This window comes from Poecilia reticulata, chromosome 19 (assembly GCF_904066995.2).
Source record: "Poecilia reticulata chromosome 19, P_reticulata-male-v2, whole genome shotgun sequence".
Classification (NCBI taxonomy): Eukaryota; Metazoa; Chordata; class Actinopteri; order Cyprinodontiformes; family Poeciliidae; genus Poecilia; species Poecilia reticulata.
Genome location: NC_088848.1, coordinates 7,877,426 through 7,892,883, shown reverse-complemented (window position 1 = coordinate 7,892,883; position 15,458 = coordinate 7,877,426). Strand labels below are relative to the sequence as shown.

Genomic DNA, 15,458 nt, shown 5'->3' with positions numbered 1-15,458 from the left:
CTGAATGTAACAGGATTTATTGAATACGGTGAGCACTGTTCAAAAAATGACTGCGTATACTAAGAGGAGCTACTGCACAATGTGAATATTTTAAGTATATCTTTGAGTTTTAATGTAAATTATTTTACTGTTAAAATTACTGATCATTTAAGTAGAAATATGGCAAATTTTTTTATATGTATATTTAACCTCTGTGGATCAAACATCTATGGATATAAACCAAACACATGGTCTAAAAGATCAGCCATCCAAGATAGGTACTACTTTATGTAAACCTCTTAATTATTATCAGATCAATACCATGCATATTTTCACTAACTGAATATTGTCTTCTTCTTTTGTAAAAAAAAAAAACAAAAAGTCCTTTATATATTCAAATTTACAAGAAAAAGATATATTTGTTACACTTTGTTTTTTCTTTTTATATATATTTATATTTTAAATCTTTACTTACATTTACATTTATTGCAAGCAAAGAAGAACCGGAGCACAAACTTGGCGAATAAAGCTAATTCTAAATATCTGATTCTGACATATAAGAATATCTGCCTATAAAGTCATTGTGAACTTTTGCATTTAACCTTTTAAACTTGGTTGAAAAATACTAGCAATAATCCTGCAAATTTGCGTCTGAAAAAGTTTGGACTTTTGTCCTGAAAAATATGTGAAGCGTCTGTCTACGGTGCAACTGTGCAGTCGTAATCACTGCACTCATTAATATTGTGAACACGCATGTTATGAAACACTACAGCCATTTATCAATCCTTGTAATCACGGGTTTAGCTGTTAGGAGGCCTATTTGAACAAATGTGCAAGCTGTTTAAACATGTCCGCTGACTGACAGGTCCACTGAAGCCCCTTTCAAACTGTCAGACAGAAGTTTAAACACCAGCAGCTCAGTTAAAAAGAACATTTTCATGAGAAGCGGACCATTCGATTCGGCACCGGGTTCTGAATAAGGGTCCTCACAGGGCCATCTAAGTTAAATATGCTACCCGGCTGATTACATTTAATTCTGCGCGCCTGCCATAGCAATGAGGACAAATTGGGTTGTTGTGGCTGCTGATAATGCTAATCTCCTGCAGCGGCGGGGGGAAATTACAGTAAAACACGGATGCACACTGAGATGCCACATTATGGCTCCAGGAAAGGCTCCATCATGGAGAAATGAGATTCTTTCAACTGAGGGGAAAAGAAAAAAAACCTATTAACACTTTAGCTCTGCTCTGTATCCTCACCATAAGATTGTCATGATTAAAGTCATCCTGATCTCCCTTTGTAGTCTGTATCCACTACCCTGTCAGCTCAGCAAACTACAAGTTTCTCTGACACAAACAAATACATCCTCCAAACGCCTAACATACTTGTACGCTGACAGGATCAGAGTCCTTTCTATGTGTGTCCTTGACACCTCCTTGCATTGCACAGTTAATACAAAGAGGAGGCTCAGTTCTCCCACACGCAGCTCTGGGGCAGACAAGCCCCTCTTGTCTGGAGTGAGCACACAGAAGATGGCGAGCGAGCCCGTTTCTCCCCAGGCAAGAGCATGTCCTCGGCTTTTGTAGCTGCCTGGCCTAATTGTAAGGTACCTGTCATCCTGTTTCAACAGTGAGTGATTTGTGGCCTAGAGCAAAGAATGTATCAATGCCAGGTTGAACCCAAGCACCTTATATTATTATGTCTATTTTTACCCAAGAACAAGTCATAAAGCTGCGCCGCTTAGATTAGCCGTTCACTTAGTGCAGCTCCACCCCTGACAGTTCGTGGCAATAATGGCGACAGAAAAAGACATACATCAAAAATACTACACCACCCAAGGCAAACATGATGATATTTAGGACAACCTTGCTCTGCAGACTCAATACAAATCCACCTGGCTAATGTATAAACAGCTATGTTTGCAGGCTGTTTTCCAGGTTTAATCATCTCCACTGAGATAATCGCTCCCATTCACTAACTCTCTCCGTGCAGAGCATTCGTAGCATGCAAAGCTGCCGCTGTAGTGTTTGCCTACTGATGTGTAAACTGCATCTCTGCTTTCTGTTTGTGACTGATGATAAAAAAGGTCACTGCAGTCATCTGATCATAATTTCATTGTCCTTCGGAGACACATATGTCGGGGGGGGGGGGGAACAAAAATATGGGTTCTTATCTTTATGTTTCTTTTGTCTGAACAGATCGGTGCTTTATTTTATGTTAACTAGCTCATAAAACATAATGCTGTAGGAGCACAAATTGTGAATGTATCTACTGGAACAGCTTTAAAGCAATTTCTGGACAAAGCAATTTTGAGTGGAAGGAAAATGTCTCATGGTTTTCAAAAAAAGATTTGAAAATGTCCAACAATTTTCTTCAGTGTCGATACATTAATAAATAAAATCTCATGCAAACAGTTGCCTTCAGAAGTTTAATTAGTTAATAACTCCATCTCTGCACAATAAGGTCTCAATATAAATTCAGCTGTTCTGTATAGGTTTACTAAACAATATCCAAAGCTTTGAACATCTCACAGAGCGCTCATCTAATGCATCATTGGACAATAGAATGGTTTGGCCCCTTCACTATGGCTCTTTCAAAAGCAAAGTAGAAATGTTTTTAAACATAAACACATTAAGAAAGAGCAGTTTCAAAAGTTCTTATCAATGTTTTAAGAAGAAATGTCAAATTGTGCAAAATGTGGCTGTGTCTGTGCATTAAAAACCCAGCAGACTATTTACCAGAAGTGAAAATGAAACTGTGCAAACAACAGAGATGTGCAAATGACAGCAGAAATGTTATTTGAAATGAGAAACACTGTGCAAGTAACAAGAGAAATAGAAAAACCTACTGAGATGGTTGGGAGCAGTGATGGCTATAAACTGTTGCTGGGAGGAAATACACTGCTCAAAAAAATAAAGGGAACCCTCGTCGGGTCAATCAGTGTTGCTTCCTAAGTGGACAGTTTGATTTCACAGAAGTTTGATTTACTTGGAGTTATATTGTGTTGTTTAAGTGTTCCCTTTATTTTTTTGAGCAGTGTATTTCTAAAACAGAAGGGCTCCAATGGCACAAGGCCTTTAAGAGCAGTTTAATGGTTTTTTTTCTCTCTTTTTATTCAAATTATGTCCTTTTTATTTCTAAGTGGGCTAACTCTCTTTCTTTATTTTCCAAAAGGCTCACCAAGTTGGCCAGACAACATACAACATACAATGTATGTTGTTCTAAATTCTGAAAACTAAACACATTTTTATTTAATTACATTTTAATTAAACAAATTACAATTTTTAATTTTAACTAGACAAATGAAAATTAAACTTTTTCAGGTAGATTTTCAGCTTTGCAAATTTTTTTTACCTTTTTTGCAAGGCTGGTAAGGGACACATTGCCAAAGGATTGGAAGCAGCTCTAATCTAAAAATATATAGATGTAGTTTAAAAAGTAATTCATTTTCCTTCGGTTTTACATCTGTACACTGCTTAGTTTTGGTCTGTCACAAACAATCCTAAAATGTCGAATCGAAGTTTGTGGTTGTGGTATGACAAAATCTGGATAAGTTGAGTGGTGTTTGAATAATTTCACAAAGCACCGAGTGGGTCAGACAACACTTTATTAGATGTGCACAAATTCCACAAAGTTACCGGAGTTTACTGCTCAAAAGCTTCAAAAAGCTGCGAGCCATCTCTACCTGCCTTTATATTTCACTTTCCATTAGAGCAGTGTTGAGCAACATTTCTTTTGGCTCTCTGAAGGATCTTCTCTTCATTAATCTACACTTTAACTGCTTCTTCACAGATTTTTGACTCAGTTCCTGAACCTTTTCCAAATTAAATTGAATCTTGGCTGCATCCCTACGTCTGCAACAGAACAAAGGATACATTTTAAATCGCATCTTTAGACAAACTGTTGCTTTCAGCCTGTGGTAAAGACCCAATTTGTTCCTATTTTCTTTCAATAAAATCTATGAAAAACACTAAAGATAACGCGGCCTGACAGACGGAAAATTGTATTTAGCAGCAACAAGATGAATTCTAAATAGCTGTAAGCTAAAAACTTGGCATACACTACAGAAAATGCTCAGTCCTCTGGTCCCGTGTCTGTTATCTTAATTGGATTTCGTCTTTTTGAAATATTTCACTTATAGATGCTGCTCATCTAATGGTTTGACATTTTTGCACTGCACTGAAGGTGCAATTAAACACTTCTAACAACCTAAAGTGCAAAGCTGAATATTTTACAGTTTGATTTCAAATAACTTTGTCATCTTCACTGTATTACACAGCAATCTTGGTACGGTCGACAATTAACAGCATTTTGCTACGAGTGTTGCCTTTACGCTGCCTTGATTGCTTGATTCAGCAGCTGAATATTAGTGCTTACTCCTGCTGGTAATGCTTGTTCCAGGGTCCAACTGTGACACAGCTTTTTGCCGTCCTAATCGCGCTTCATTTCACACCAAGATCTTTTCTGCAGCTGCATATTGTCAGCCAGACAGGACAGTGCAAGCCAAATTAAGCTGACCAGACCACATATTTCTGTCACAATCGCTCAAATTATGAGGAAATTGCTTTTGATGTTTAATTGTTTGTACATGGTTTAAATGTTTTGACACCAGATTTCTGCTTCTGCAATTATATGACTGAGACAGTTATGAAGTTATTAGTGTTAGTACATATATATATATATATATATATATATATATATATATATATATATATATATATATATATATATATATATTCATTTATTCTGTTTTACATCATCATACCAACAGTTTTCAAATCATTAAACAAATTTGACAAACAGAAAAAGATCATCTAAGTAAGAGAATCTGTTTCAAATGATGATTTCGTTTATTACCAGAAACAAGAAGTTTAAGTCAATCTGTCTGTACGTAAAGAAGTTAAATCCTCCAAAAGCTAATTAAAGGCTGTACCTCCCCTGGCAGCAACAACTGCTATCAAGCATTTGCATAGACTGGCAATGATTTATGGGTAGCTGCGGATGAATTATGGCCCAGTCTTCTTTGAAGATTTGTTTTAAATCAGGCACAGAGGAGGCCTGCTTAAGGTCACACAAGAGAATCTGCATCAGAATGCAGTATGGATATAATAATTTGTGCATGCTTAGGCAAACAAAATCTAAATGTGATGTTCCTCTGTGTCGTTACATTAAAGTCACACGCATGTGAACTGCACCCAGACGTAACAGTTACACAGACCACAATTCCTACAAATCTCCTCCTTCCAATGAGGTACAACTGTGCCGCTCTAAATTACATTCACCCAAGGGGAATTCATCAGAACATGGATATGTGCAGGGCACCTTCAAATCAGAAAGCTAATAATAAAAACACCTGAAATACAGGGAACCGCATACCGGAGGACTGCACTGACCTTTAATAACAATCATCCACGTTCACCTGAGGATAAACTGTGAGGCCTTTTATGCAAATCTGTGTTCTTCATTTTACCTCATTCTTATGATGCATTGGGGTCATATTAAAGGCTCTAAAATTATCAGCATTATCATGTCAAAGAATATTATTTCAGATTACATTTACATCCCATGCAGCCAATATTGCTTTATTAACTAGATTTTTTTTTGCTTCCTGATGTATGATGGATGATTCTTTTGTCTCCTAGTAACCTTTGATGATGTATGAAAAATAATAAACATTTTTATCAAGAAGAAACTTGCTCAACTGATCAAGCTGACTGAGTGTGGATGAATGAAATATTTTGCTCTCATTTGCTGTATTTGAGAGACTTTATTATTTTTTCTTTTCTGTTACATTTAGGATTACTTCTACTACTTATTTTGTTTTACTGAGTTAGAGACACGTAAGAACAAAACGTGAAAAGAGTAAATGTCGTTTCAATTGACTTTATTTTCAGCTCTGCACTGTGATTTCCAATGCTAAGCATTTAACTGACTGCCCCTCAGAAAGCCCTGCAAAGTTCGTGAAAAAGGCTAAAAAACAATTCATTGTTTCATCACCAGCTCGTGAGAAAGCAATAAAACAGTTCTGTTTGTTTGTCAAAATTCTGGATCATCTATCGAATCTTGGGTGTGCCGTCATGCCAGCTATAAGCGAAGACAGATTCACAGAGAGGCAGTATTTATCACTCTGCCTGCAGCAAGGCGTAGAGGGGAGCTTCACGAGTACAGAGACAACTCAGGCAGATGCCACTATAAATAATGCATGAACAATGGAGCCAGAAGAAGAGCCTTGGAACAGCTAATTATTCAGCCCGACATTTTCAGAAACTCACATCGAAGTTAGCAGCTGAAAAAGATGGAACTCAGGCCGTCACTGCTGCTGCTAATTCTGCTGCTGATTTGTGTGCCTCCACACTAATGTCAGCTCAATTAGGAAATGTATTACTCTACAAAGATGTTTTCCTATTACAACAAACAATTTTCTCACAATTGGCCAAATACATAAATTGAAATTTGTTGTTATGTGACAAAAATTGGAAAGGTTTAAGGAGTATGAATACTTTTACAAGTTTTTTGTATTTTTTTGAGCGACATAAATTGCTATCTGGAGGGGGGAACTTCTCTACAGGAGCAACACAAAGCATTGTTTATACTCAATTAAGAGCCACCCACACGTGTGGTGGAAAGACAGCAGTATCTCCTTCTCTTTCCCTCTCTTTTGCGTGTGAAAACTGAAAGTTTGACGGGTCGATCTTCAGATAGCTATCCGCTTATTTAAGTGTCACGGTTTTCTCCACAAACATAATTTCCACCCGGCGATGCGGCACTCTATCAAAACTGGAAAGAGGCCTCATAATATTCACATAATCGCATACATCCTCCGTGCTCTAACTTTTCATATCTGTAATTACAGTGGCCATTAGCACTGAAGCATAAATCCTGCGGGAAGCTAATAAATGGTGGAGGATGATTACGGGAGCTGAAAACCCTCTACTGACAGCGGCTCTTTGAGCTGAACAAGCTCACTGTCAAGATGCAGCAACATCTTATTTGCTGGAAAATAGAGGCGTCCCTGTTCCTCCATTTATCAAGACTTCAATCAGGAGCGACCTGTTGAAGGGTCAGTGAACAAGCCGCTGATGATGTCTCGTTTATAGGAGCGTGCCATAAATAATGCGTATGAAGCAGGTTGGTTATGGGTGTTTAATTGGGAGTTAATTAGTGACTTTCACAGGACATGAGAGAATTCAGTGGAATAATGTTTGGCACAACACTTTGGCCTTGAAGCGGCTTTTCACTGGAACGCATAATAACGAGTAATTTCTGTTTCCTAAGAAGTTTAAATATCAGAGTTAGTGTTAGTGAATCAACCCTTTTTTAATTAAAAAAAACAATATTAATGCTTCATTTATATTTCAGAGTATATTTATTTTCTAAACAATATAATAAAACTGGACAACCTTATGATTTCATTAATCTGGACGTGGAGGCACCAATGAAAACCCAAAGCCAAATTGTTCTCGACCTTAAAATGACAACAAGGGCAAAAGTAAGTAAAATGATCCCGTTGGACTCGGCCAGGCAACCTATATAATTGAGGTTGTTAATGATGTCTAACTGTTGCAAAAGTTAAAAATCCCTACAGTTTTTATATCATTATGAAATAATTGAGTGACTAAGCAGTAAACCATGTGCAAATATATGCAAATTAAAATTGAATACACTTAACGAAATGAGACAAAATAACGTGACTAAACTTCAGACACTGGCATTCCATAATTTGAGTGGAATAGAAATAAGATAATTTAATCATTTAATTTGATGTTGGTAGGCAATGTGTTTCAGAAGAAATAACACTTCTTCGGGAGCTTGAAAAAGTGTTAGAAATTTCTGAAATTGCTCCACAGCAAGCCTTGGAAAAGAACTGAAACTGTTTTGTTGAAAAAAATAACCATCTGTTTTGTCTAGTAAATCATTGACTTTAGAACCCAGAAACCATGCCAAGTCTTTGCTGATCCAGAAGAAATAACAGTTGGAACGGAGAAAGGCTCGAAAAACAATTCAATGTTACAAAATGAATCAGTTTATCAGCTCTGGTCTAGCGCTTAAACTGTTGTAGACAGTTAGACAGGACAAGAGAAACGGAACTGGTTTATGCATCTTCCAAACATCTCAACATGTAGCTGAGATATATGAAAGCCTATGTACTTTGAATTGTTTCAATCCAAAATCAATGCACCGTTATTATTCTCCATATACGGCTGGAACAAGTCACAATACAGAGATAATATGTCATGCTACAATATTTGCTTTGCGAAGAGGCAGACAAAACCACCAGAGTAAAGTTAATAAAACTACAAATCAAGTTATTTCCGTGCACCAATAACAGAGAAATAACATCAGTAATTAATTTTAATATCTAAAGGAAAACAGTAGCCAGCTGAAAAAACATCTTCTACATTTCCACCAGTAAAACCATGGCTGGCACTGACCAGGACTCAACCCTGGCAGGTGGAAATCTTAAACAGTGCTCTTTAGTGGGCTAAGAGTCTGCAGAGCTTCTTAATGAGGTCCCTATCTGCAATGCTCAGAGAGATGGGAGAATCTGGCTGAATAAAAAAAACAACACAGCAATTTATTTGAGCAATGGTGTGAGAGCTTCTTAGCAGGTTCACTCAGATATACCATATAAAGCAGACAACTGTCAAATAGTTATATACAGCATTTAAAAATGAATGAGACTGCATTCATTCTTAAGACTAGGCACTTCATAGCAGTTATAAGATCTTCAGTTGCAGACCCTATAACTGCCTCTGAGTGAAGAGTTGTAGATAGAGGCAGAGCAGCTCTACTTTTGGACGGACAGACGGATGGATGTGCTGTATTTATCATGTCATGTCAACAAGGACTTTTTTAAAATCCTGTCTTCATTTCATGTAGGTACAAATCCATCTGTTTTTCACACCTCGTATTTATCGAGAAGGTAAACAAATGCAACCTTCACATTTCAGACGGAGTATTTCAATGCCCCGGACAGCAGATTACAGTCCTGTCTGAGCGCAAGCTAGCACTCCCATCTGTTCACAGCATCACATCTCCACATATGCTGCAGTCAACCCTTCTCCTTTTTCTTCCTTTCCGTTTTGTTTGATAACAAAGATGGATTTTTTTTTAAACTTTTCTTGACTGAAATGCCACCATTTCCCGAACAAGAGGTCATGATGCTACAGTGCAGCATTTCACCAAAGACGTTGACATTCAAAAACCTATCACATCCGTGACTTTTCAAAGGAAATTCGCTGTAGATTAATAAAACTTTAATGAAACTAATCAACAGAGGGGTTTTGTTTAATTATTATTTGACATTTAGGAGAGTCTGTTGGATTCCGGATGTACTAAAGTCAATTTAATCTGACAACCTCTTAAAAATCATTAGGATTTTCTCTAATTGCCATAGAGTGTGTCATATTATCCAGCAAGATACTCAAAAATCATGAGGTTAAAGCAGAATTTTCATGGTCTTAAGTGTTATATTCATTTATTTTAACATTTTAGTTGGATGAATTTCACACCCATTTAAAATCTTTCTCATTTTTTTTAAACACTGCAAAGTAAATTGTAAGTTAAAGTCCTACCAAACATTGTATATAAGGAATATCTTGACCAGGGTGTGTGATATTTGCTAACTAGTTCCTGATTCAAAAACAAAGGAGCTTCTCAATAAACTAAAATATAATCAGAGATTTGATATTTATTTATTTCAGTGACAAAATTCAAAACGGAAAACTCATAGATTCACTTTATTCCAGTTAATTTCAATGATTATGGCTTAATGACATTAAAAACTCACAATTCAACTCATTACAAAATGTTAATGTTAAATGAAACACTTGAAATATAGGCCTCAGTGTATACAATAGATGAGTTTAACTTTTTCTGAGCTCATTTGCTAGAAGACGTTAACTTTTTATTGATATTGTAATTTGCTGAGATACAGCTGTACAAGCACTCCCTCTTAAACCTACGATATTCATTAAGGACAATAAATGGTCTGACCCACTCAGCCTCGGTCAAAATGTTCCAGAAGAAAATCCTGTTTGCCTTTTCTAATTTGAAGTGGACTAGAGGTAAATTTTACAGCCAAGAACAAATGTACTCAGGATATTGTGGGTGGGCATGCTGCCAGAAGCCCCCACCATGAGGCCTCATCCCAAATCTGTTCAACCCTTCAGTTCGCCAAACACTCATCCAAACAGACAGGTGAGGCACACCGCTTCGAGCACCGGGAGGGGTGATATGCAAATTTGCTTGGTGGCTGAGATTTGCGATTCAATTACAAACTCTCTTGAGACCCAGTTGTGCGGACATCGCGAGCACCCTCACGTAGCACCGAAGGCGGTAGAAGACGCTGGAAATTTTCTCTGGCCGACACTGATAAGACTATCTGCCTGAGCTGATATTTCCCAGCAGTGAGATCAAACAGCTGCTGGGTGTTAAGGTGGAGGCTTGCACGGATTTTAGACTGCTCACCGGCTTCTCCAAAGAGATCTTAAACATGAAGTTTATGCCACGGATTCGTCGGTCTTTTGTCACACTGAGGTCACCTTACATCAGACTATACACCCTGAAATACTGAGATGGGTTTATGGTTCCTAAGAAAAAAAAATGCTTCTCTCAAAACACTTAAACACAGTAACATACAAGTCAATTCAGTCATTACATTAGAAGATTTCAGGTAAAAATAAGTGACAGCATAACTTAACCTAGCAAGTTCTTTCTACCTTTCGATTGTTTTTATATGATTTTCTTACATGTTCTGTGTCCAGACACCCATATTCAAGTGTAATTGGGAATTCAATTGGGAATCAGGTCTATCTGGAAAGACCTGATAAGTGCTTTTTAAAGAAACTGATCTTCCAATCGGATTTTACAAAGAATTAACAAAATATCAGTTGTAAATGGCCTTAACTGGCAGAGACATACCTCAATACTTTCTCTCTTGCTCTCGATGAAGGTGGACGCTTTTTTCCTCTGCCCATGCCTTTTGTCCCTGCCCACGCCTGCCCTGCTTCCTCTGTTTTTGTCCTGTCTTTTTCTATATTTTTGGAGCCTCTTTGCACATCATCCAAATCTACAAATTATGGATCTGGTCAACCGATCTCTCAATGCAATTGATGAAATTTTCGACGAGAAGTCTGGGCACAGGAGAGCACTCTTGTCCTGCGGGGACACACCCGGCAGGATTCACCCTGGATTTATTCAATATAACAGGATTTCTGCTGTTTGGAGCTTGTGGATTCCTGGATTATTGACAAATTTGTGACGGACTTGGCCGAACTAGCGAACACTCAGACTGTTGGTGTGGACAGAGACGAAGACTCTAAAACTCACTAACGAGTTGGAATCAATCTTGTAGAAGTTGCTAGATTCGGCTCAGTGGAAGACCAAACTAATTTGGATGATTGGGAACTGAGATGTATCAGAGAGACTTTAGAGAAGATTGAAACTTATAATCTTCCCGACCTAAGACATTCTGTTTCTGAATTGGCTTTCCCCATGTGGCCTTGGAAGGGCTGCATATTTCTAATCTCTTTGAAGATATGTAAACGCAACGCTCTTCCCACCTCACCCCCTCCTGTTTCCATGGAGCTGTGGAGCTGAGCACTCCCAAGGACATCACTCCTCAATAACAAACACCTCTATCGGACTATGCCAGGGGCCACAGCCACCTAGTTTCATGGCCGCCTTCACTCATGTCTTAGTTTTGCCCCTTTATTTTGTCTGAATGTTGCCATCTGCCTTAATGTGTCCTTTCCTCTTTTCCTTTGGTTATTTTGTTTGTATTTCCTTTTAACTCATGTAAAGCACTTTGAATTGCCCTGTTGCTGAAAATGTGCTATATAAATAAAATTACCTTACTTTCAAACGTCTGGCAGCTTTACAACTTAGGACTAAAGGTGGTTCTAGAAAATCTAGGCTCAAAGGGGGAGAATGCATCTTCTGACGTCAAAAATGAGAGAAAGACGTATGATGTATGATGTCTCCAGTTTACATTTATGTCACACTTTGTATATAGTATCTTTTATATATGTAAAAAGGGTAAAAGTGCGTAAAATCATCACATTCATTAGTTCGGAGGGGCGCGGACATGGGAGCGCGCGCTTATTAGGACTTGCAGTCATGTCTAAAAAGATGAAAATTATCATCTCTAAACATTTTTTTCGTAGCGACTAATGCGGATTAAAACGCAGTGTTGTGTGTGTGTAGTTTTGGGTGAGAGTGAACTTTGCGGCTTTACCCCACCAGGTGCATCCAAAGCGCCAGTGCGGAGCTATAAAGGCAGAAGAAAATACGGCACTCACGTCTCTGAAGCGATTCCAGTGTTTGGTCTTACGGCTGTACTGAGAGATGGTTGACAGCCATTGCTCATCTTCCATGAAATTCCCGACTCTCGCCGTCTCCTTCCCACTTTTCGCGTCCACCTGGAGCGAGACGCCCACCAGCAGGTACAGGCAAGCCACGGTTCTCACAGCCTCCATCGTGTTAGTCAGGTCAGCTCGGTTTGGGATGTATCCTGCTCCTTCTGCTGCTGCTGCTGCTTTCCTCCAGTCACTGAACCACACGCAGGATTCCTGCTGCTGCCTCAACGCATTGACTGGAGAGGAGAGAGAGGAGAAGGAGAGGCAGGGAGGGAGGAGAGTAACGAAGAGTCCCAATACTGATTCTTTATTGTAGCTAGTTTCATTATTTCAAAGGTTTATTTTTACGAGCGGAACCTTCAGCTGCATATGAAGCACACAACCGGATCTTGAACCATTTGAATACCATCAGGTGATTTCTTGTTTCAGTTGTTCAATTAAAAAAAAAAAGTCCAATCTTGTACAAGATAGTGAAAAAAAGTATTTGCCCCGTTAAAAATTTGTTTCTACTTTTTTGTAGCATTGCACACTTTTCTAGTAAATACAAGTAGTTTTCAACTGATGATTTAATATGCTAAGGGGAAAAAACTATCAAAATATGCAAAAAAGTAATTTCCCCCTAAACCTTTTGCAGCTACTAGACTCGTTCCGTGAGCAACGAGTCTCTTAAATCTGTGTGGAGAAACGTGTGAAAGAACTTTGGTTCACTCTTACTTGCACAATTGTTTTAAATCAACTCAGTTGGATGTCACACTACTGTACATTAACTCAGTCATACTTCAAACAAGATCAAATCACTCTAAAAACACCCAGAGGTAGACTTGCTGATGGGGTCTGGATTATCATTTTGCTGCATAATCCTAGTGTTCTTGAGTTTAAATTAAACGGATGGCTGGACGTTCCCTTTCAGAATTTTCTGCTTGGGAACAGAATTTATGATTTCATTAAGCAAAGTCAATGCCTTGGATCAAGGCATTGACTTTGCAGCAATCCCTCATTTGGAGTTAATATGTGGTAACAGTGGATTAAGTCATGAACTTCGTGGCGACAGTAGAAAAGAAAAACCTTTAGTGTAAACAGGCACATAATTCAATTGAATGGAGGTTTGAGAATCTCAAAAAACACGAAGGTTTGAGTAGACATTAAAAAGAAAACGTGACTGTTCATTAACATGGAACAGTGAGAGACATGTTGCTTTAAAATGCGTTGGAATATTTAATAAAATCCTTACGCATGTGAAGGTGAATTGATTTCCACAGCTCAGCCAAAGAGCAGAGAAAATATGGGGAAAGTGAAGAAGTGATGTCCAAGCTGGTCTTTCCACACTGCTGAGGGGCGAGACTCCCATGAGGCCAAGAGGCAAATGAGGTTCAATTTAGCTTAAAATGAGCTCAGTTTCATTCCTAATTGTGTTCATTAGCAGCAGAGGAAGAAATATAAGAGCTTCTCTACAGAGGTTTCAAAGTAATCCCTATCATTATTTTTCTGCTAACTGTACTGACAAGCAGGTCTTTAACATGCACTGGGGGAAAAGCTTGTGATATGGCTATTTTGGGAATGGAAATTCAGACCTCATAATTACTATAACATTAATTGACTATCATTTAAAGATTAGTAATTGAGTCAAACACTCAGTGTTGGGATACAATGTTTTTATTTGTGGTGGTTCATACTGGCCTTGAAAGGACAAATGAAAATAAAAACACAGTGGGAATGTCTTTTTTGTTTTGTTTTCCAGGAAATGGTAGCATGCTGTGTAAAACCTAGCTTTCTGAGAGAAATCTAGTAAAGTACAATTCTAACATTTATCTTTTATCCACTTGAGAGCTGAGAGAGCTGTAAATATATGAAAATTGTCCAAAGTGACAATGGATCCCTTTGGGTGTTTTTCTGGTTAGTGCTTTGTTTGTTAATTCACGTGGGTTTTAAATCAAAGTTCATGATCAGCATAGCTGGCCAAATCTGTATAATAATATTCACACTTTGACCACAAAACTGATCAAACACCCAGAATAGACTATTCACTGCAATATTTATGTAGTATTGCGTACAAAGCAACAATTTTAAACTGTTTTTTTTTTGTTTAAATAAAAGTTTTATTGTGTATATAATAAGAGGTAGCAGTTGGCAATAAAACTCAGTATTTACAAATCAAGCAGCTATATATTTATTTGTCATTTAAATTCCATTGCATTGTTTATTAATGTCACTTTGGAGTTATAAGCAAAGATGTGCCTTCTAGGGCAAAAATATGCATTATGTCATACTGCATTTTAAACCGAGAATGAATTTTGGTATTCAGATTCACCTGTTTATTATTAAAAGGCTTATAAGACAGTATACAGTTCATTTAAAAAATAAGTAACACTGACTTAAACTTAATTTAACCAACATATTACTTGTTTTCTTATGCAGATTATAATTTTTATTAACCTATGTTTAGGTTCTGTATGTTGGGTCAGACCTAGAGCCCAATCTTGTGGTGTAAAACCAGCTCAGGACTGGACCGGTCCACATTTGACCCAAGCTGGGTCGCTCTATGTCAGCAGTGTTTCGAATGTACGTTTTCTAAAATGTAACCACATACGAGATTACTTTTGTTGCAAGCGTGGTTCTTTAAATGCAAATTCTGAGGAGGCAACTAAAAAAATACACTTTACCGAAACTATACTGAAAGTTAATTTTGAGGGGAACGAAAGTTCATTACATTTGCTGTCCGACAGCAATGTTTGATTAGGATTTCGCCCCACTGTACCAAATAGTGTGGAGATTTAGAGTATGGAGCCGAGCGAATGAAAAATTTATTACATCCGGTCTTTTTTTTATCCAGAATTTATGACCCACAGAGATTTACTGTACCTGCACATCATTCCGAGTCTCCCCACGTCATTCCCGCTGCTTCTCTTAACTCTGCATGCCCTCTCCTCTTCTCTGCGTTTCATCCCCTATGACGATAAACCTAATCCAGCACCCCTCTCTGCTCGGATTCATTTAAGTTTAGGGTTACCGGTATTGGCCAAGGTTGAGTAGCCAGGGGCAGGATCACATTTCTGTCATGCTGCTTAGCTGGCAGAACTAACTCTTGACACTTGCATCAAAGTTGTCGATGTGGCAAATGTG

General features: G+C 38.0%; 1 protein-coding gene across 1 annotated transcript in view; it reads right to left on the bottom strand.

Annotated features, from left to right (window-relative positions):
* Positions 1–12,583, bottom strand: part of LOC103481456 (SPARC (osteonectin), cwcv and kazal like domains proteoglycan 2) — a 41,725-nt gene extending 29,142 nt beyond the window's left edge. Inside the window, exon 1 of the mRNA XM_017310809.2 lies at positions 12,282–12,583. Within this exon, the coding sequence (XP_017166298.1) occupies positions 12,282–12,458 (177 nt within the window). The 5' untranslated portion in view covers positions 12,459–12,583. The remainder of the gene's footprint in view (positions 1–12,281) is intronic.
* Between the last annotated feature and the right edge of the window lie 2,875 nt (positions 12,584–15,458).